This window comes from Erithacus rubecula (genome assembly GCF_903797595.1).
Source record: "Erithacus rubecula genome assembly, chromosome: 15".
Taxonomy (NCBI): Eukaryota; Metazoa; Chordata; class Aves; order Passeriformes; family Muscicapidae; genus Erithacus; species Erithacus rubecula.
Window position 1 is genome coordinate 8,697,828 of NC_136667.1, and position 20,882 is coordinate 8,718,709.

General features: G+C 46.2%; 3 protein-coding genes across 6 annotated transcripts; 2 read left to right on the forward strand and 1 right to left on the reverse strand.

Annotated features, from left to right (window-relative positions):
• Positions 1-1,112: 1,112 nt before the first annotated feature.
• Positions 1,113-3,861, forward strand: AKAP14 (A-kinase anchoring protein 14). Of its 2 annotated transcripts, none has more exons than XM_079318524.1 (6): positions 1,113-1,298; positions 1,424-1,544; positions 1,617-1,708; positions 1,865-2,044; positions 2,953-3,046; positions 3,394-3,535. In XM_079318524.1, the coding sequence occupies exons 2-5, from the start codon at positions 1,433-1,435 to the stop codon at positions 3,037-3,039; spliced, it is 471 nt and encodes a 156-aa protein (XP_079174650.1). In that variant the 5' UTR covers positions 1,113-1,298; positions 1,424-1,432; the 3' UTR covers positions 3,040-3,046; positions 3,394-3,535. The 2 variants fall into 2 exon arrangements, with proteins under 2 accessions (XP_079174650.1, XP_079174649.1); XM_079318523.1 differs by having other exon boundaries at positions 1,115-1,298; positions 2,994-3,046; positions 3,394-3,861.
• Positions 3,862-4,068: 207 nt separating this feature from the next.
• Positions 4,069-10,202, reverse strand: NKAP (NFKB activating protein; the record flags this gene model as incomplete). Its single annotated transcript, XM_079318516.1, has 9 exons — positions 4,069-5,093; positions 6,369-6,518; positions 6,985-7,060; positions 7,210-7,325; positions 7,713-7,758; positions 8,439-8,558; positions 8,780-8,853; positions 9,226-9,306; positions 9,967-10,202. 9 exons carry the CDS (start codon positions 10,200-10,202, stop codon positions 4,919-4,921), a joined length of 1,074 nt encoding a protein of 357 aa, XP_079174642.1. The 3' UTR covers positions 4,069-4,918.
• A 51-nt stretch (positions 10,203-10,253) lies between these two features.
• Positions 10,254-20,135, forward strand: ZBTB33 (zinc finger and BTB domain containing 33). 3 transcript variants are annotated; one of them, XM_079318508.1, is made up of 2 exons: positions 10,254-10,413; positions 15,125-20,135. In XM_079318508.1, the coding sequence occupies exons 1-2, from the start codon at positions 10,386-10,388 to the stop codon at positions 17,164-17,166; spliced, it is 2,070 nt and encodes a 689-aa protein (XP_079174634.1). In that variant the 5' UTR covers positions 10,254-10,385; the 3' UTR covers positions 17,167-20,135. The 3 variants fall into 3 exon arrangements, with proteins under 3 accessions (XP_079174634.1, XP_079174632.1, XP_079174633.1); XM_079318506.1 differs by lacking the exon at positions 10,254-10,413 and adding an exon at positions 13,666-14,078; XM_079318507.1 differs by lacking the exon at positions 10,254-10,413 and adding an exon at positions 14,370-14,435.
• Positions 20,136-20,882: the final 747 nt, after the last annotated feature.

Below are 20,882 nucleotides of genomic sequence, written 5' to 3' on the forward strand. Positions count from 1 at the left end.
CCAGGTGCCCACCAAAAAAATTCTTCAGTCCTGTCCTCAGCTGAACAGGGGAGAGGAAATACATTGAAATGCTGGTGAGTTGAGAAAAGGAGAGGAAAAGACCATTCATCAGTAACTGTAACAGGCAAATGAGACTTGACTAGGAGAAATTAATTTAATGTATTGACAGATAAGAGCAGGGTAATGAGAAGTTAAATCATAAAACACCTTCCCCCTACTCCTCCCTTCTTCCTAGGTTCATCTTCACTCATGTTATTTTCTGCCTCCTCCCTTCTGAGCTGCACAGGATAATGGGGAATGGGAGTTGTGGTAGATGTCACCCCGCATCTCTATTGGTCCTTCCTTCTCGAGGGAGAACTCCTCACACTCTTCCCCTGCTCCAGCATGGGGTCCCTCCCATGGGAAACTCCTTCACTAACTTCTCCAGTGTGAGTGCTTCCCATGGGCTGCAGTTCTTCATCAACTGCTCCAGCATGGGTCCCACGCATAAAGTGCAGTCCTTCAGGAACCAGCTGCTCCAGCAGGGTCACAGCTCCTGCCAGCAAACCTGCTGCAGTGTGGGCTCCTCTCTCCTTGGGCACCAAGGTCCTGCCAGCGCCTGCTCCAGCACGAGCTTCCCACGGGGTCACAGCCTGGGTGCATCCACCTGCTCCGCCATGGGGTCATTCCTGGGGTGCAGGTGGATCTCTGCTCCATCATGGACCTGCAGGGGCACAGCTGCCTCACCATCGTCTTGCAACACGGGTTGCAGGGGAATCTCTGCTCAATCTCTGCTCACTCTGGAGCAATTCCTACCCCCTGCCCCAAGGCCTCTTGTCATCCTGGAAATCCAGTTCCCTGTGATCTGCTAAAACCTTTCCGGCTTCTCTCACACAGTACCCGTGGTCCTTTCCCTCTGAAGGTCTGTGTGTTGCAAGCGCTGTTGCTCAGCACCCCAGTGCACCGGGCTGGACAGTCTGCATGGCAGAGCACGGGCTGGAGGCTGCTTTAGCTCCCGAATGGCCAAACTGACAGGCAGAGAGCCTGCCTGGACGCCGGAGCTGTGCTCTTGCCCTCACCGCCTTCCCTTGCCGGGAGGCGGCGCCTGCCGGAGGCGTTCCCGCGGCAGGGAATGCCGAGGGGCTGCCGGGAGCGGCTCGGGCTCGCCATGGTGACGGCGCGGGGCCGGGCCCGGGCGGCTCCCCGGGCTCGGGCACCAGCACCGGAGCGCCCCGGGAGCCCCCGCCGCGCCTGGGCACCGCCGGCCTGGCCGGGACAGCGGCGGAGCAGCAGCCGCCGGCCCGGGAGCGCCAAGCGGCGTGAGCAGCGCCGGGGTGAGAACCGGGGACGGGGAGGGACTGCCCGCTGCTCCCCGCGTTCCTCAGACGGGCCTGCGGCTCTCACACCAGGCTCTCTCAGTGTCTGTGCGTTTGTCTCTCTAAAGGTGAAGCCAATGGACAAGGAAGAGGAAAAAGCTGCCAGTGAGGAAAAAGATTACATCCCCCCAGAAAATGAGAGAAGCAGTACAGAGGAACGTCTTCCAGAGGCCAAGGAAACAGAGAAAGGTGTTGTGTTTGCTCTACTAGAATGTGCTGAGGTCTTTTCAGGAGGATTTGTAAGCATTTTATCTGTTTTAGAAACCAAGCATGTCATCAAAAATATCCCGTGGACCACATCCAAGAACTTCACAGTGGAGAGAGGACGGCAGCAAATTGAAGAACTAATTTCTGTGAGTCACAATTCCATCCACTCGGGAAGGTCACACCTTCTCACTGTTAAGAAGTATGAAAAATTAAAGGAGAGCACCTGTGTTCCTTTTTAGCATCACCCTTAAGTCAGCTCTACTAGGCAGACAGAGTCTTAGTGTGGTGCTTTTATTCAACAGACATGGGACATTCATGAAAGCTGGCTTCACCACACAGAATTTCTCGAGGAAGAAGAACTGAAGGACAGCAAGAGGTACCATTACAGAACTTGCTGGGGCCTCCCAACACGCAGAAAACCCCTCCCACGAGCAATGGCAAATGTCTACTTCGTTATAGTGATCTCCAAATTCAAACCTGATGTAAGTATTCAGAAATGGTGTGGATGGACTAGTCCTGTAAGGGACAGGAGTACAGTGGTATTCCTGAGGCATGGAAATGCCAGGTCAGTGGAGAGACTGGTGAGGAGCCAGCAGCTCTCATGGAGATGCTGATAAGGCCTGGACATTTCCAGAACGATGGCAGGAGATTCAGATGTGGCCCAACAGAAACACACCATGGTGCAAGGGGAGCAAGGCACAGAGCAGGAGTCTGGGTTAGTTCCCAAATCACTGACTGACAGAACCTGACAAACAGAATCTGGCAGGATCCTACATCTGCCTTCCTGCTCTTACAGTCTTCCCTGCCCAAGCAACAATCGTTCTGGGCAGCTGTAAAAAGGGCTGAGTAGAAGTGAGTTACAGAATGAGGGGTCAGTAGAGAGTGACACTTTGCTCTTCAAGCTGTCTCAGAGTCCCCTTCCTGATCACCCTGAAGTTTGCACCTGTACGATGAACACTTTCAACTCAAAAGAAAAAAATGAAATAAATTGCACTGAGTAGACTTCTTACCTCCAGGCATAAGTCATACTGAACCTTAGTGGTTCTACTTAATGGTTATGGATCCCCAAATAAGAGTCTGTGGTTTAACCCCAGCTGGCAGCTAAGCAGAGCTGCTTGCTCACTCCTTCCCCATCACCATGGGATGGGAGAGAGAATTAAAAGTGTAAGAAAAAGTGTAATAACATTAAGATATAAGTAGAATAATATTAACAAATTGAGGAGAAAAGAAACCAAACTGAGGAAAAAACCCTATGAAAGACAAGTGATGCACATGAAAACAATTACTCACCACTCGCTAACCAATGCCCAGCCAGTCCCTGAGCAGCATCTTCCCCTCTGCCCAAACCAAATATCAAGATTATTTTTAATTACAATGTCTGCTTTTTGAGGGGCTGTTCATGGCCTCTGCCCTGTCTCTGCTTTTTTGCAGACTGCACCTGTGGAAGTCTTCTACAGACTGGAGTCCAGCAGGCTGATTCGGAGGTAAATGTTATTACTTTTCTGTTTTAGCAGACTTTTCCATTCCAAAACCAAATAGGGAGCTTGATCTAAATAAGTTTGCAATAACAGAGAAGTGGAAGTTGTCAGAATCAATAATAGCAGAGAAGTGGAAGTTGCTGTGTGAAATGACTAGCTTCACTCAGAGGCATGAACAGCCACCGTGAGGGCATCTGCATTCTCCAGAAATTTGTCCTGCTTTACATGGGTCTAGGTGGGGGATTTATTGCAGCAGATAGCCTTAAGCGGTGAATAAAGGGCGGCTCTCAGCTGGCCAAAATTGGATTCAATATTATGTTTACAATCTACCTTATTTTTATTTCATTCTCCAGGCCAGAACAGTGTCAGTTTAGAGAAAAATGGCTTCAGGACATAATTGAAAATAAAATAGTGTGCACAGAAAGACTTGCTTCCCAATGAACAGCTCCAATTCACCATTACCAATACTCTGTTGTGGAAAACCAAATATACACAATGAAGAAAGAAAAGGTCTTCCTTAATTGCATTTCTACTTTGTGGATAGACAAAAAGCATTGAACCTGTGCAAAATGGGCTATGCCCTGACATGGCAGCTGGCTATGTGTGACAGTCCCTGGCAGGTATGGGTGGGGACAGCAGGATGGAACCAGGTTCCAGAGTGTAAATGGGAAGAGGCAGCTGGGCAGAATTTGCTGTTTGTGAATGCCAGCACTGTGGAACTCCAGGGAAAACATTATACAACTTCAGGACTTTTATTTTCCTGATGCAAATATACAAGACATTTCTGCTGCTAGACTTAGAGGAACTAAAAAAAAAATAAATTAGGAGAAGAAAAGAGAAACAACCCACCTCTCAAAACCATTTTGTTTTCCAAAACATTTGAAAAAAAGAAGTTAGAGGAGATACGTGTGGAAATCAGTTGAATCAAAGATAACCACCTCATAAACACTGCCTGATGAGCAAAGCCTCCAAGCACAGAGTTTAAAGCAAGCCATTTAATACTGCTGAAGCAGACCAAACTAAAATACTACAGTAGTTAAAATAAGGGTTTAATCTAGAACACTTCCATAAACAAAAACATTTCAAATAAATTGAAAGATACATCCTTGTTACCACCTGTGTACATCCAGGAGTTCCAATCACTGCACCCAACTGCACTGATGCCTATGTATAACATAGGAGAAAAAGAAGCAAGCAACTTAGTTCTTAACCATGTGTTTCAGTGGACTGAAGATCAGACCCATCTATTACTGTTACTTTACAGCTCAGTTGTGATCTGCTTGCTCGAAAGTAACTGAGGCCTATCAGTATTAAATTACAAACTCATTTACAAAATATTTACATGTCTAGTTTGAATAACAAACCAAACTCAAATGTTTTGAGAAAAAAACCTAAATCTAAAAGTCTTGTGAAAAAATAAGTTCTGGATCTTAAAACAGGAACTCAGGAGTTCCTTTATTTTTGCTACTGGTGCTAGTAGCTTGTTAAAGGTCTTCCCCAAGCTAAATGATCCTATGATTAATAAAAATAAATGGAATAAAAAAATCACACTTATTGTCATTAGGTTACAAAGCCTTCCCATGGGATCCTTTGGCTTGTCTGATTCAAAGCAAGTGCAGAACATTGACAGCTCTAATCTCCCCTGGCTCTTCCTGCCTTGTAGCCTTCTCTTTTCAGGGATTCCTTGCAGATGGTAAACAAATCATCCAAGAAAATCTGATGAAAATCACTCTGTTTCCGTGACACAAGTAATCCACCCCTGAGGCTTGGCCCTGTTGGGTGAAAGGTGCTGCAGCACCTGCAGCTTTTCTCAAATCACAACTGGACTGGGTTAGCTGCCACGTGGTGCAAGCTATGGTGTGCAGCTCAAATGAAGCACTATTTTTCCTCTTTGCCTTTAGTCTTTCTGTAGACCATCTCTCGAAAGCTTGCAAGGATCTTATTCTCTCGTTTCCTCCTCTCCTCCTGGTTGAAGGATGCCAGGGCTCTCTTTTCGTCCGCGCTGTAGATCTGGTTCTCTTTGCGCAGACGCACAGCTTCCATGCGCCGGTGCCTGTGGGGAGAACGGGCAGAGGGTCAGTGCCTGCCACAGCTCCCAGCCATCAACTGCCCTCCATGTGTTCAGGGGCTTCCAATAAAGATACTGAAGTACTAAGGCCTGAACAACAGGCCCTGAGCCAAAGCTGACCTCTGGATGAACCTTCCAACAAAATGTTGTATTTGTATCCACTCATTAAGATAATATGCGTGATCATTAGTGAAATAGGTAGTGTGACATGAACACATTTATCTTTCTGCATTTAGAAGCCAGACCAAGGCATGAAATCAGACATTTGGCCTTGTCTGAAGGTATATGATCAAAACCAGCTCCCTTGGTTCCTCCTCAAGCCCTGACCAGGCTTTGGGTGGAATCCAAGAGAGGATGAAACCATACGTTCCTGCACGAGAAGCTGTGTAAGCTTGTTTGTTCTACAGTCTAAAAGCTGGGCCCTCTCACAGTGAAGATGGAGGACTTGCCTACAGGTGGACACACACATAGGAATTCCCAGGAATGGTTCTCCAATCCTTTGCTGAGACCGGGGCTCCCCAGCTGATGGGCAGATCTGGGTGATAGTAAAGTATTAGGGTAACTGGTGATGTATCTTTCTTAATCACTCTAGGCAATCTTTTGCACTGATGATTAGGTGCATTATTTAGCTTATCCTTTGTAATTCTTTGCAGTTTTGCACTGTAGCAAATTATACTTACTCCTTAAAGTTGGTATCTGCATCTTTTGTGCTGACCCTGCCAACTGGCAAAACAGATACCTAAACTAGATAACCCAAACTGCACACTAACCTTCCAGGAAGGAGTGTGGCAAAGCAAGGAACTGATTTCTGGGGGTGTCTGTTCTCAGGCAGTTAACCAGAAGCCTCCCCTACCTTCAGAGTGGTCAACTGATGGCTCACCAAAATTTAACTGAGATTCCTGTTTGTCATAAAAAGAAAGTGCAGCAAATTTCTCACACATTGATTTGTCTCCTGCTGAAGAGCCAGCACATCCCCAGGGCTGTCCAAACAGACCTTCAAGCTGCCTGACACAAGTATCTCCTCATTTGAAATAATTAGAAGAGTATTGCCCGTGAAGAACTTTGGCTCTTGAAGAAAAAGTGTCCTTGAAAAACTCACTATCCATCTTTAGCAATGGGGAGCTTACTGTAGATTATTGAAAGCAGAGCACCTTCTCCTCCGTGCATGCAAGTAGAGCTTGGAAGCAATATTCTGTTCAACCAGCAGAGAAAGCTGCTCTTGAAAATTCCACTGAACCAGTGCCATCATCAAACCCATACCTGCTGCCACTCATGACATAACCAGAGCTCTCAAACGACGCGATCTCTTCGCTTGTCAGGCCGATTTCCCCTCTGCGCGGAATGCGTTTCCCTGCTTTTACATACTCTGCCATGGCTGCACCTTCACCGGGCAGGAGGGCATGTCCATAGCTGGAAAAACAAAGTGGTGATTTCAACAGCTGCTGAGAGAGAGAGCCTGAGCTAAACATCCAACTTCCCTGTCCACTACTATATACAGCTGCAATTTTAATCACTTTCTTATTCTTTCCCACATATTGGCCTGTTTCTTCCTTATGGCAACACTAGCAACAACATCTTAAATTATCAACCGAGTTCATTCTGATGACACTATGAAGTCACAATATGGCAGATCTTTAAAATGAAGGCACTTACAATTGATTTTTCTAGGAATCAAGGCTAAAAAGCATAAATCAGACCTTTCTACCCAAATTCAGGTCAGGGGAAAACCCAGAACCACTAGAACTTCTGTCTGTGAATTTCTGGCACAGCATTTCTCCCTCTGCATACCTTATTGTTGGAACAACCCTTTTGAAAAGTAACTTTCACACTTGATTTACTTGATTTGATCAAAGTACCATTAGAGCTGGCTACTCACTTCAAAGGCCTGTCATCCTGAGATGCATGAGTTTTGGGTGCCTCTGGTCCAATCAAACTGTCAGCTTCAGTATTTTCTGCAACAGTCAAATAATGAGGAAGATTAATCTTGTGCCTATTGTTCTTTGTTATCTGAAGTGTTACAAAGGTCACCAAGACTTAATGATGACTTCACAAAAAGGACATCAAGAAGCTTCCACCCAAGTCTAAAGTCAGATGAACCTACTTGATCTCTCAATCCAGAGATCATCCCCTTGAAGCATTTCATCATCAGAATCTTCGCTACTTGAATCACTAGATTCCTTCCTGCTCTTCTTAGCTTTCTTTTTCTTATACTTCTTCCTGTGATAAAGACAGACAGACATGCTATTTATCAAAATTTAAGATGAAAGAAGGTGTTTGGAATCATACTCAAATAATTAGTTTCTCAAGGTAACTTCCACCTATAGGAAGACTGGCTGTCTGCTGTTTCATACAAAACACTTTAAGCAAAACCAAGGCAATATATATGTTCTGTTTTGATTTTCATAGTGTTAGAAAGTGACTCTACAGGGAGCTGTTTGTGCTGCACAATTGTGTAGACTTAAATAAAATCCATCAAATTAACACTATTTGCCAGTTCTTGCAAATTATCCAAGGTCCTCAGGCTCCCTCAGGGCCTGCAAGGAAAACCGATCAGCTTTCCAGCCAGTAGCAACCAGCATGACACACAGCAACCATGACACTTACTTTTTGTTCTTCTTTTTTCTCTTCTTGCTTTTCTTTTTATCTTCATCTGAAAAAAAAAAAGGTGTATCTATTATCAGAAAGAAATGATTAGTTATAACTAAGTAGTTTACTGCCCTGTGAATGGTATGGCATGCCTTTTACAGCCCCAATGTTCATGGAGCTGTGGTCTCTTTGACTCTATCAACCCTAACCCTAAGGCTAACCATTCCCATAACACTAAGAATTACATTAACCACTACCCCTACCAATTAATCTAATCCTAGCCCTTGCCCAAACCCAAACTCAATACTATGGGTTTTCCAGGTTAGAATGATGCAGGAACAGCAATGTTAGGCTTTGCTGGGATTGCCCTGGCATGACTTTTCCAGCCCCAGTATTCCTGGAGCTATGGCTCTTTTACTCTCTCAACCTTAACCCTAAGCCTAACCATGCTCCTAATGCTACTGCTGAGAATTACACTAACCACTACCCCTACCAATTAACCTAATCCTCACCCAAACCACTACCATAACCATTACCCTAACCCTGAGCCTATTCCCACTGCCTGAGTGCAAACAAGGATGGGACTTGTTTATGCTGGGAAAGCATTAGTAGAAGGCTCCCTGCAGTACTGGTCAATAGGAGAACATATCAAACAGATCTCTGGCATGAGAGGCCCAGTGGATGCTAAATTCAGAAATCCCATTTCCTGAGGCCAGACTGCAAGCTGAAACCCTCTTGTCTTACCACTGGAGTTCTGCTCAGACTCTGAGTCACTGTCACTGTCCTCAGAATGTTTCCTGCGCTTTCTTTTGGATGCTTTACGTTTTTTCTTTTGTCTTTTCTTCTTCTTTTTCTTCTTTTCCTCTAGAATGTTTTAAAAGATAACGTTAGAGAACAAAGAACACCTAGTTCCATATGTATTCCCTGATCTTCCCAAAGCAACACTCGCCTTTGGGCTGGAGCCCACCCCACTCACTTCCACCCATCCAAGCCAGGGAAACCCCTGCAAGCAGCAGCAGCAGCAGATTCTAAGCCACAGTAGCTTCCCATTTTCAAAAAAGCTGTGCAAGTCAAAACAAAAATACCTTCTGAGCTGGAATCCGAAGAACTACTCTTAGATTTTGCCTCTTCATCTTCTACTGGTGTGTGCTCATCAGAACTGAATAAAATAACAGTTTAATACTTAAAATCTGTTTTGTTGTACTCGAGATCAAAGGTACACATATGACCAAAGATGAATGAGTCAATCCTTGCAAGGGAGCAAAATATTAAAGAGCTAATTTAGCCTGGGAACTGCTGTCAGAACTACAACACAACAGTCACTTGATCTACAATAAATCACTTATTGCCTAACAGGTACGTTGGAATTATTTGGTGGGAAAAGAGTAGTGATCTCATTATATTACTTCAGAAAGGAACGGATACAGTAAGTATTGTGGCACCATGACTAGTGCAGGGATAAAACATTTTTATAAAGGGAACTGATATATAATTAATATTATAAAAAACATGAAGAAAAAATATGTCTTACTCTGGGTCAGGAACTTTTGGTGACAGCCCCCAGACTTCAGGTGCCCCAAGTTCCCCAATTCTCTCTCTCTCATTGAGTCTCCTGTAAAGGAAAACGCTGTCACTGAGGCCTAGTTTGTAACATCCACCACAAAACATTTAAAGTTCTATACATCAGTGTTTCTATTCGCTTAAAGCAGCTACAACAAGGATAAGAAATAGCTCAGAGCAAGGAGCAAGTTCGCAGGCGGGCAGTCTGGCAGAAGATCTCGGCACACTGCAGAGGATCGGGGTAGCAGGTGTTAAACCCCTTCAGCCGAGCTCCGTCCGGTACCCCCGGGTGGCCCTGCCCGCGGGGAACGCACGGAGCGCGGGCAGGGGCTGGCAGTTCGTGCGGGGCCGCTCAGAACCGGGCCCGGCCGTGCCCGTGCGGGGCTGACAGTTCGTGCGGGGCCGAACAGAACCGGGCCCGGCCGTGCCCGTGCGGGGCTGGCAGTTCGTGCCGGGCCCGGCCGTGCCCGTGCGGGGCTGGCAGTTCGTGCCGGGCCGCACAGCAGCGGGCCCGGCCGTGCCCGTGCGGGGCTGGCAGTTCGTGCCGGGCCCGGCCGTGCCCGTGCGGGGCTGGCAGTTCGTGCGGGGCCGCACAGCACCGGGCCCGGCCGTGCCCGCAGCACCCGCAGGCCCCCGCCCCTCCCGGAAGCACCGTCCCCTCCGCGCGTAGTGGGGCCCGGCAGGGCAAGCTCGACCCCGCGCCGGCGCTCACCTCTGCCGCAGGATCTCCTCCTTCTCCTTCTCGTAGTACTCGGGCCATTTGCCGTGGTGGTGGTGCCCGTGGTGCGCGGAGGAGCGCGGCGCGCCGGGGCTCCGGGACCGGCTGCGGCTCCGCCGGTGGCTCAGGCGCCTCGGGCCATTGCGCTCGCGGGAGCGGGACCGGGAGCGGCGGCCGCGGCGGTCGGAGCTGGCGGCGGGCGGGGAGCGGGAGCGGGACGCTGGCGCCATGGCGGCGACAGAGCCGCTTCCGGCGGCTTCCGGCGCGTCCCGGCCGGGCGGGAGCGGGGCGGGAGCGGGGCGGGAGCGGGCCGGCCCCGCCCGCGGGGTCACCGCCCCACCCGCCCGGCCGGCAGCGCGGCGGCGGCGGCGGCGGCGGCTCCTTTTGTGCCCCGCGGCGGCCGCCCGGCAGCGATGGACGCGAGCGCGGCGGCGGCGGAAGGTGAGGCGGCGACGGGGGGCGAGCCGCGGGCGGGGGCCGGTGGCGGCGCGGGCCCGGCTCCGCCCCGCTCCGCAGGCACCGGCGCGGGGTCGCGGCCCCGGGAGCTGTCCAGGGCGGCCCGGGAGCAGCACTGTCCCACGGACAGCTCACCGTGCCCCGGCGCGGTTCCCCGTTCTTGCGCGGACACGGCCCGGCCCGGGCAAGGCCCGGTGTCGGAGGTTCCGCCGCCCGGCGCGGCCTGACACGGCGCTGCCGCTCCGGTGCCGCGTCTCAGGGCGAAACTGACAGGAAGGGAGGAAATGGCCCCAGGCTGCGTCAGCGGGGCTTAGGCTGGGTACAAGCACAGGAATGGGCCACCCGATAAAGTGGTGGAGTCACCATCCCCGGAAATGTTGAAAAAAGTGTGGAGACGGCACTTAAGGACGTGGTTTAATGGTGAACATGGTGCTGGGTTAACGGTAGGAGTTGATGATCTTAAGCTTTTTGCAACCTTTATCTATGAAGATGATACAAATTGTGTATTCAGATAAGACACCCGCTCTTCTGTGAGCGCCCTTCCCCGTGAGATTCGACCACGTTGCCAGGGAGCTTTCTCAAAAACAGCCCGAGTTTCTGCTCAGCTCTGGAAAGTGCAGTGTAATATCGCTGGGTCTGGCCAGATCTGTGTAAAAGGGCATTTTGCTCCACCCTGGGAAGCTCATGCTGGTTTATGCTGTCTAGAAATTATGTCAGGGTATGTCAGATTCTTTTTCACAAATGAAACAGTATTTTAGAGCCCAAACCTACCATAAGCATCATAAAAAATCTGTTAGATGGAGGAAGCCTGTTTAAATTGTGTAATTTTTGTGTGTGTGTGTGTAAGTAACTATGTGCAGAACAGGAAGGGAAAAAAGATTTATCAGAGCTTGCCCGTGTGTGTGTTGTTACTGTCACCTGTGTCTGTGTGAGGACAGCTGGATTTCTTCCTTGCTTTAATTATTGTGGCAAACAGATCTGACTAAGTGATGACTAAAACATCTCCCTCAGGAGCACTCTGCACCTGTGTTACCTAATATAAGGTGACTTGAAGTGCTTTTCTATACAAGTAATAATGCTCATGCAGTACATAACAGCATCTACAATAACTGCTAATGTCAATAAAAAGGATTGCTGGACTATTAATTGAGGGTTATGAGGGTTTATATAATGGGATTGGCAGGAGAAATATTCTCAGAGATTTCTTCAAAGCACAAACAGAAATGTGTATTTTAGAATCTTTCAGAAGATTTATTTGAAATTCCCCCAGTGGAACAATGCTTCTGTCCTTAAAGATAATCTTAGGTAGGATAACTATTGAATATTGAATTTCAATTTTATGGAAAACCCTCAACTGTTCTGCTTAAAATTTAATTTACTTTAACATAAAATACACATTTTCATGATGGAAAACGTTACTTTGTCTCTCAAATTTGTCAGCTCTTTAAAAGAATTTTCTCACAAACTAGGTTTTTTAAAGACAGAAGAGCTCCTCAAATTACTTAATTGAAACCTCAAATTACTGAATTGCACACTTTTTTGTCTTCTCACAAAAGCCTGCACATAAATGTATTTAAATTTGTACTCCATATTTTCAGAGCCTCCATCCCAGAGTTTTTTGATCACTTCTATACCTGAAGATAAAAGTTGCTATTGGATCTCTCACCAGGTTTTTGAGTTCCAAGAATACCACATGTAGTTCTGTATCCTAGATGTTTCTTGTCAATATCTTAGATGAAATAGTTATTTTATAGTATTATTTATATTGTAAGGTTTTGTGTGACTTGAATCATCAAACACTTTCTAGGCTTATCTAAAAATAAAAGTGGAAAAAACCAACCCCTAAGCTAGGAGATGCATGCTGACAAAAGGAAAAAAAAGAAGCACATTGAAATACAACTTTCAGGTGCAACAAGATTGTGGCAGCTTCAGCCAAATTGGCTGAGCTGGGGAGAGCATCAGCTCTGTCCTGACTCGGCAATGTGACACTGGGGTTCAGATTTTATATCTGACAGGAGGGGTTGCCATAGAGAAAAGCTGCTGTGAGAAAGGTAAAAGTCAAGGAGATGGTGCAGCTCTCCCAGCAGATTTTAAATCAGGCAGCATTTCTGTGCCTAAGAATAAGTGGTTCAAACCTGATTTTTGAGATCTGGTGATGCCTCAGGAGCAGGGATCCTTCCAAGTCGCTGCTCACCTGTAGCTGTAAATTTTCCTGTTAGTTGTTTAGTATTGGAAGAAGCAGTGGGAAGTCCTGAAGGCTGGAGGGTGAAAGGCTAAGAAATTGTTTAATTTGGGCCACCACACATTTTTAGAGGAGAATAAAAGCACTGGATTAAGTGTTAAAACAATGATAGTATTATTTTAATTTAATATAGCCGCCTGTGTTACTAAAAATCAAAGGAGAAAAGAATTTAAGAAAAGCCTATGTTTTCCCTGATAAATGTTTTCTATTATTTATTCTCCTTCAATTAACTCTCTGGCAAAATTTATAAATAAACAGAAACTGGTTTTGTAACATTTAAAATCTGAAGGCTCCCTTCAAGAAGGCACTTCTCTTACTAACTAAATACAGGGAGCCTGGCAGGTGATTTTCTTGCTAGAAGAGCTCATAAACCTGGGCAGGAGCATTTCATTGCTGATTTATGTAGTGAAGGATTGCAGTAATTTCTGCCAGTGACTGTGGCCTGTTATGTTTTTTGTCAAACTTGACAGGACATTTGTTCTTGTCAAAGTTTTTGAATCTTAAAAATAATCAGGAATCCCCGTGGTTCAAGTCCACAGAATGCATAGGAAAAAGAAAAAAAAAAAAAAAAGGAACAGATCAGTAACCGAACATGAAAAATATCTTTTATGGTCTTCGTGTTCTTTGAACATTCCTGAACAGCAAGTTTCCAAGAGGCCGCGCTGTGGGTGCATCTCTTTGGCGGCCACATGTCTGATGTGCCCAGAGTCATGTGCCCAGTCGCATTTTGTCAGAGGTACTTTGTGTCAAAGCCGTTCCGTCTGTAGAACTGCTGGCAGAGTGTATCGCGTGTCCCTATGGAACAGAGAATTCCAAATCAAGGCTCCCGCAGCACGAGAAGGGCGCTCAGGTGCGGCTTGCACGCCCTCGCTGCTGGGCGAGGTGCCAGAGCAGCGCCGATGGCCCCGGGAACGAAATGAGACTCGGCGGCAAGTAGCGTCTGCACGGCCTGAGCCACACGGTCACCGGGGGCGGCTGTGGGGGTTTGTGCCCGGGACACGGAGCGCGGGGAGCCGGGCGGGAATCGCCAAGGCCGCGGCGAGGCCCGTGGCGGGAGCCGGGCCGCCCCAAGGCCTGCGCTGGAGCAGGGTCGGGGCCGCACGCTGGGCACCTGAGGCGGCCTCCTGCAGGCGGGGGGCGCTGGGGCGGGCGGAGCGGGCCGGGCGGTGCGCGGAGCCCCGGACGCGCCGAGCCGCGTGGGCTCGGGGCTGCCGGCGGCGGGAGAGCGCGGGGCGGGCCCGGCCCGGGGCGGCGGCGGCGGCGGCGCGGCTCGGCCCCGCCCCGGCCCGAAGGTTCCCGAGGCCGCTCGGGTCAGAGCCGAGGGCAGCGCCGGCAGCGCCCCCCGGCGGCGGTGCGGCGGGCGCGGCGGTGCGGGAGGCGGCGGGGCCGCGGCCGGAGCGCGGCGCAGGTAACGCGGGGAGCGCGGGCTCGGGGGCTCGGCTGCGCCTCTCGCCCCGTGGGGCTCAGCGCGGCTCAGCGAGCGGGGAGCGGCGGAGGGGCCGCCCGGCAGCCCGGGCCCGGTACTGGCAGGCCGCTCCCCGAGCCCGCCGCTGTCAGCGCCGCCGCTCCCGCTCGGGCTCCGGCCGCTGCTGCCCCGCGGCCCCGCTCGGAGCGCGCGTTCTCCCGGCCGAGCCTCCGCGTCGCGGGGGAGCCGCGCGGGACGCGCTCCCCGGGCCGGCTGCGGCGGCCCGAGCCCCGGCCTCGGCGTCTCATCCGGCCCGGCCCGGCCCGGCCCGGCCCGGCCTGCGGAAATAAAGTTTTGCGGGTAAAATTAGAGCTCGTGACTCGCTGTTCCATATTTTGATGTTTTTTGCAGCATATCGGGGGGCTTTGAATGGGCTGATAGATGGATTACTTTGACTTAGCAGGTCTGTTTTGCTACGGTGCTGCTTTGGTGTCTCGGTTTGAAATACAAAGCCTTGCAAATATATGACATGGCATTAAAAAAAGTTTATTTTTCTGGGAAGTGCACTATCCGTAGCATTTTCATTAATTCGGTTGGCTGGTAGTGTGCAATCACAGATTCTGATGTCTGGCCATAAATAACTTCATGTTATTGGACTTTCTCATAACAATTTATGGAATATTTCACAATTAAAAAGAAATTACTAATAATATTTAAAGCTGCTTGAGGGACCCAAACCTTCCATCTTCTTGGTTTTATAATTACCCTTATTTGCTGTTGCTTAAGATAAGCTGTTGTTTCTGTTTCCCATCTTGTAAGAACAGAGGATATATTCAAAATTCCGTGTGCCTTGTGTAGAAGGATAAAGGACTAACAACAGTAAGAAACAAATTTACAGAGTGCAGTAGCACATCATCTTCTGAACAGTACCTCAGATTTGCTTTTTTCCTAAAGAAGGAATAGACGGTATATATATGAATGTTGCCATACAGTTAAAACTGTAAATCTGCATTTTTACTAATTTGACGTCTTTTGCTTTTCATTCGTAGGGATGGAGGGGAAAAAACTCATTTCTGCAACAGACACACAATATTCTAGCATGCTCCTTCAGTCCTTGAATGAACAGCGTGACCATGGCCTTTTTTGTGATGTTACAGTCATTGTGGAGGACCGGAAATTTCGAGCTCACCGAAACATCCTTTCAGCCTCAAGCACTTATTTTCACCAGCTCTTCTCAGTGGCTAGTCAAGTGGTTGAACTGAGCTTTGTAAGAGCAGAAATTTTTGCAGAAATTCTTAATTATATTTATAGTTCCAAAATAATCAGTGTTCGATCTGATTTACTTGATGAACTGATTAAATCAGGGCAGGAGCTGGGTGTTAAATTCATAGCTGATCTGGGCATACCTCCGGCCGAAGGCAAAAATGTGCCAGGTGAGGTCAAAGACAGTGCTTCAAAAACTTCTGCTTCTAGTCCAAATCAAAGAGATGCTGAAACACAGGTAACTGTAATCAGGCCAGAGAGTCAAGAGGCAACAGATGGGATGCCAGTTATAACACAGTCATTCTCCTTACATGGCATAGAATATGAGACTACAAAAATTACAGTGAGCGATTCGGATGATGAGGATGATGATGTAATTTTTTGTTCTGAGATTGTTCCTCCAAAAGAATGTACTAAAGACAAAAACGCTGCAAGCAAGAACCAGCCTTGCTCAAGTCCAGCTGGAGCTTCTGACCAAAAATCCTGTGGCAGTGGTGGCTCTCCCCATTTGACAAACACCACAGCAGCTCAGAACCTCACTTTGTCTGCCAGTCAGCTAAGCCCAAACCAAACACAACCAGGTGCTGAATCACTCGTCCCAGCAACACCGCAGCATTTTACTCCTAATATCATTGTGCTGAACAAGCCTCTGCTTAATTCATCACTTGGTGCCAGCTCCTTGCATCAAACACATGTGACTCCTACAATTAATTTACTTGAGGACAACCAGCAGCCATCCAATAATGGCTACGTAACTGAAGTGGAAGCAACTGCTGTTGATGATGACGAGGTTATTGAAGATGATGTTGATATCGTTAGCTCCTCTAGTCCTGGTTCCGTCGGCAGCAGCTCTTTGGTTCAACAGCCTTCTGTTCCTAAGGCAGCCAGCACTGAAGGATCAGGTGTCCAGAAAAAACAGGTTGTTACATTTCCACAAGAGCCATCTGCTAAACCTGGAGAATTTAAAATAAAAATCTCAGATGTCCTTTCTGGAAACAACAAGGATTTAAGTTCGGGTCTAGCATCAAAGAATGTGGCAGATGGGCAGAAAATCATAACATTAGATACAGCAACTGAAATAGAAGGCTTGTCCACAGGCTGTAAGGTGTATGCAAACATCGGTGAGGATACCTATGACATAGTCATCCCTGTGAAGGGTGATTCTGAGGAAGGGGAAGCCAAGCCTGATGACACACCCAAAACGTCTGGCGATGAATCTCCAAAGGGGAAACGCATGAAAGTGAAGCACGACGACCACTACGAGCTGATAGTGGATGGCAGGGTCTACTACATCTGTATTGTGTGCAAGAGGTCGTACGCGTGTCTGACGAGCTTGCGGAGACATTTCAACGTCCACTCCTGGGAGAAGAAGTACCCGTGTCGCTACTGTGACAAGGTTTTTGCCCTGGCAGAATATCGTACCAAGCACGAACTTCACCACACCGGGGAGCGAAGGTACCAGTGCTTGACGTGTGGCAAATCTTTCATCAACTACCAAATTACAGTTTCCCACATCAGATCAGTTCACAGCCAAGAGCCTTCTGGCGACACGAAGCTGTACCGGCTGCACCCCTGCAGGTCCCTGCAGATCCGGCGCTACGCCTACATCAGTGACCGCCCCAGCAGCGTCCCGGGCGTCAGCGAGGCGGGAATTGTCTATCGTGTTGGCTCAGGGAAGGATGGCACTGAAGGAACATCATCCAACCCTCCAGCCAAACAAATTACCTGGGATGACATTTTCGTTCCGCAGGGAAATGAAACAATTTTTAAACAAAACCCGTCAGAGGGAAGTACTGAATTTGAGTTTGTGATACCGGAATCTTACTGAAATGTTCGAAATGCTGGAAGAAGGATTCAGTGCAGGAGCATTGCAGCTGTTTTAACTGAACTGTTCAAATTGCTGTAAAATCAAAGGTTAAAGTTAAAAGAAATGAACTTGTTCTATCATGTGATCAAATTGTAGTGCTTAGATGGACCATGTAAAATGCAGTGATTTGTGGAAGCAATTAATCAGAAATTTTACTTTAATAGAGAGTAAGACATTTCTAAGGCACTACCAGTTATGTTAAATTTGATCAAAACACGAGAATTTGTGGCTTGAAAATGTACAATTCCTTCTAAAGAGCTGGAAATATTTCTAAAATAACTGAGGTATTTCCTGTACCCATACTTACCATGTAAACCCTTTCTTTCATGTTAGCACTTTAATGCTAAATTATGTTTAGATGTTAACGAAAAAACCAGTATGATTTTTTCATCATAGTCTCTTGGTCATCGAACCATTAAAAAAAAAATCCCTCAACTCACATTTGTGAACAAGGGGTCAAAATACATGATCCCCTTCTACACTGGAATAGTCTGGTTTTGAGCTAGCATCTTAATTCTGCTTTTATAAATATTATGAATTATCTGTCTTCGTGCAAAAGGTCTTGTCAACAAGCAATACTCAATTAGGGCTAACTTGAATGAACTTTACTTACACTTGGCAGTATGGTGAGCACAGTATTCAGTGTCCTGGACCATGATATTTTATTCTTTTTGCATGGGAAAAAACAAAACCCCATGAAGCTCAATAGTCAAGAGGCTTAGAAAACTTAGGGAGGAGATAATGTTACCTTCTTCATTGAGAAATATTGTTATTGTTATTTTCTTGCTACTGGAAAAATTGCCAGTAATTGGTTTGATATAAAGTATTGCTCCTTTTTTTTTTTTTTTTTTTTTTTTTCTACTTCAAGAAGAAAGGCTGCAGTCAGGAATTTTGATATTTATGATAAAAATATTAATTTTTTTTATCTGAAGTCTTCTCAAAGCTATTAATTCATGTAAGTGTTGTATTGGTTTAGCACTGAGACTGCTGAAGATCTTATATGTCTGTTTGGCTAGATTTTCAAGTGTAACAGAAATTTGGATTTCCGCCCACACTTTCCCCCATTTATACATTTTGGAAGATGAGGACTAAACTAACAACCAGAAAATACCCTTTATTCACCATTACCCAAAGTATAATTTCTCTGCAGTTTTCTAGTTGTCAGCTGTTTTCAGGTTTGAGTTTATTATGTTACCATTTTATTCTCCTTGCAATTGGTGCCTATTTAAGCAGTTAAAAGATTAATGACATGTCCAACTTGATCAGGAAATGGTGGAGGAAGACAGCTGTTTACTGGAATCATAAATCAGCATTTCAGAGTTAGTGACTTGCTGAATTTTTGTAAATGGTAATATGAAAACTCAGGTTCTAAAGGTGACTGAGAAATGCTGTTGGGCATAGTACTAGTTATGGAAACTTTTCATTGCTTAAATTGCAGTTACAGATTTCTCTTTTTCATGTTTTAAGTTATCATCTTGATTTTATGACTTTCAAAGTTAAAGGTTTTAGACATACAGTACTCTTCACAGAAAGGCACTTAAATGATAAATGGTTCAAATATAAGTTGAGCTACAAAAAAGATACCAGAAATCCATGTGAGCAATGATGGGAGGACGATTTATTTACATGGTGCATGTAATGCTCAGCACTTCTCTTTTGCCAGCCAAGAACATGATACACCTACTTATTGCCAGATCATATTGCAGACCCCTTTGAATACAATGGGGGATGCTTGGAATGTGGGGTGTAACTGAGGTGGCACTTCTGCAGTCAGACATTATCCTCATGTGACACGAGTGTGGATTGCCTGGTTGGAGCTGGCTGGTGCTGTGGTGGCACTTCCTGAACTTTGTGATGACAGCAATGCAATGTTATTTTTGTTATTGACATAACACATGTTTAATTGCAGAGTAGTCTTGAGTTGGAAGGGACCCACAAGGATCATTGAGCCCAACTCTCAAGTAAATGGCCTGTTTTGTGATCTGGAATTAAGCATACATTACAAAGTGCAGAATTAAACATAATGGCTATCACTATTTGCTGCTGATATATTTAAAACCTTGAATTAAACTGTGCCTAGTAAAGGTCTCTTTTTGGAGGAAAACTGGAAAATTAGGGCTTTGTAACTATTTTTGCTAGAAGACTCGTGCTTGCATGTGTCTCAGGGTCTTCAGTTTTCCTTGGAAGTGATTTTTGATATCCAAAGTCCAGAGGTATGTAAAGCATATTTTTAATTTCACTTCCGGTATTTATTGGTTTGGAAACATGTTAAATCCATGCTTTGAAAACTTCATGGGGCCATGAGTAAGCTTTTATATTTAGATTTCTGGCTATTGCACTTACATTTTGTGGTTTTGTTTGTTTTTGTAAGCATTTAACTTCCAGTTCAACTTAATGAAAAAACTTCTGTAAATATTAAGAAATTGGCTTTGGAATAATGGAAGAAAAAGGTTGAATCTGACAAAGCATTTGTACAGAAATGAAAAATTTCAACAAACTAAGGTAGCAAACCTCACAGTCATGTATTATGCATATAAAACCATTAACAAATCTGCTGCAGAATATGGTAATAATAACTGCATCCTCACTGTCTGGTTTCTTTGGGGATTCATACCATAACATTCCACTATGTGAACTAAATAAATATTGAATAACATCTGCTGCTTATTTATTTTGTTCTGTTAAGGCATGCAGCTTATAAAAAGATGCAGAAGCTGACAACTATATACACTGAATTCTGAGTTCTACAGCTATTGCCTAGGAAATGTTCCGTGTGAAAGATTCCTTGATTTGCCCTGGCTGTGATGTATATAGTTGTACAGTCTTTCCTTAACATACTTTTTAAAGTTGTGTTCTACTTTTCATTAATCAGTAAGTGATATTAGTTCTTAGAGCTTTCTATGGCAAAAATAAAAACGTTTAATTCTCAAGGTTGGTGTAATACGTTTCTCTTTGCTGGCAGCTCAGTTTCTATAGTCTAACATGTTTGTAGCTTCCTTTTCCAGGTCTCTGGAAGTGGGAGGGAACTGTGGGGGGAAACAGGGTGAGGTGTTTTTATTGGGGCCTTAGTTTTGTTTGTTTGTTTTGATGCTGTTTTAATTTGTTTTGTTGAACACTTTCCAAGAAAGCAACAACTCAACAACTCAAGTGTGTTGTGAGCTGAATGCTGCTATAGATGGAGTAGAGGCAGAGCTCCTGTGGAACAATCTGACCAACTGCTGCCATTGCACATGAGCTCAAAAATAAAAAAAAAGTACCTAGTGACCAGCAAAATGTACCCAGTGACCAGTGCAGTGCTTTCAGCTCCCTCATGGTTTGGGCTTTTCTTACCAGCTGCTCACTGGTTATGATTTGTACGAGTCCATTGGTGGTGACCTGGGGCCAACAGGAAATAATGGCTTGCTTTGTGTAGACTTCTTATTACATGTAAGGAATGCAGTTTAATAAGTAACATATCAAATTATGCTCTAGATGCCTTTACCTCCTTGGCACAGGGCTTCCACCTCACTCTGCTGACATCAAGGAGCAGCTGGCATCACCAGGACAGAATTGGGCCCAAAACAAGCAAAGGAGACACCGAGACTCCACTGGTTGGATTGTTCAGATCTGTGTTAAGTGAAAAATCAGCAATAATAACTTTACAGAGCTTGAGGTCAGGGCACCATGTTATGTGGGTA

Bases quoted from the DNA above. Each gene is read 5' to 3' on its own strand.
- AKAP14 (XM_079318523.1), top strand. From the start codon at position 1,433: ATGGACAAGGAAGAGGAAAAAGCTGCCAGTGAGGAAAAAGATTACATC. The intron at 1,709-1,864 runs GTGAGTCACAAT...TTTATTCAACAG, and splicing joins AAATTGAAGAACTAATTTCT to ACATGGGACATTCATGAAAG. The intron at 3,047-3,393 runs GTAAATGTTATT...TTCATTCTCCAG, and splicing joins TCCAGCAGGCTGATTCGGAG to GCCAGAACAGTGTCAGTTTA.
- ZBTB33 (XM_079318508.1), top strand. From the start codon at position 10,386: ATGGACGCGAGCGCGGCGGCGGCGGAAG. The intron at 10,414-15,124 runs GTGAGGCGGCGA...TTTCATTCGTAG, and splicing joins GAGCGCGGCGGCGGCGGAAG to GGATGGAGGGGAAAAAACTC.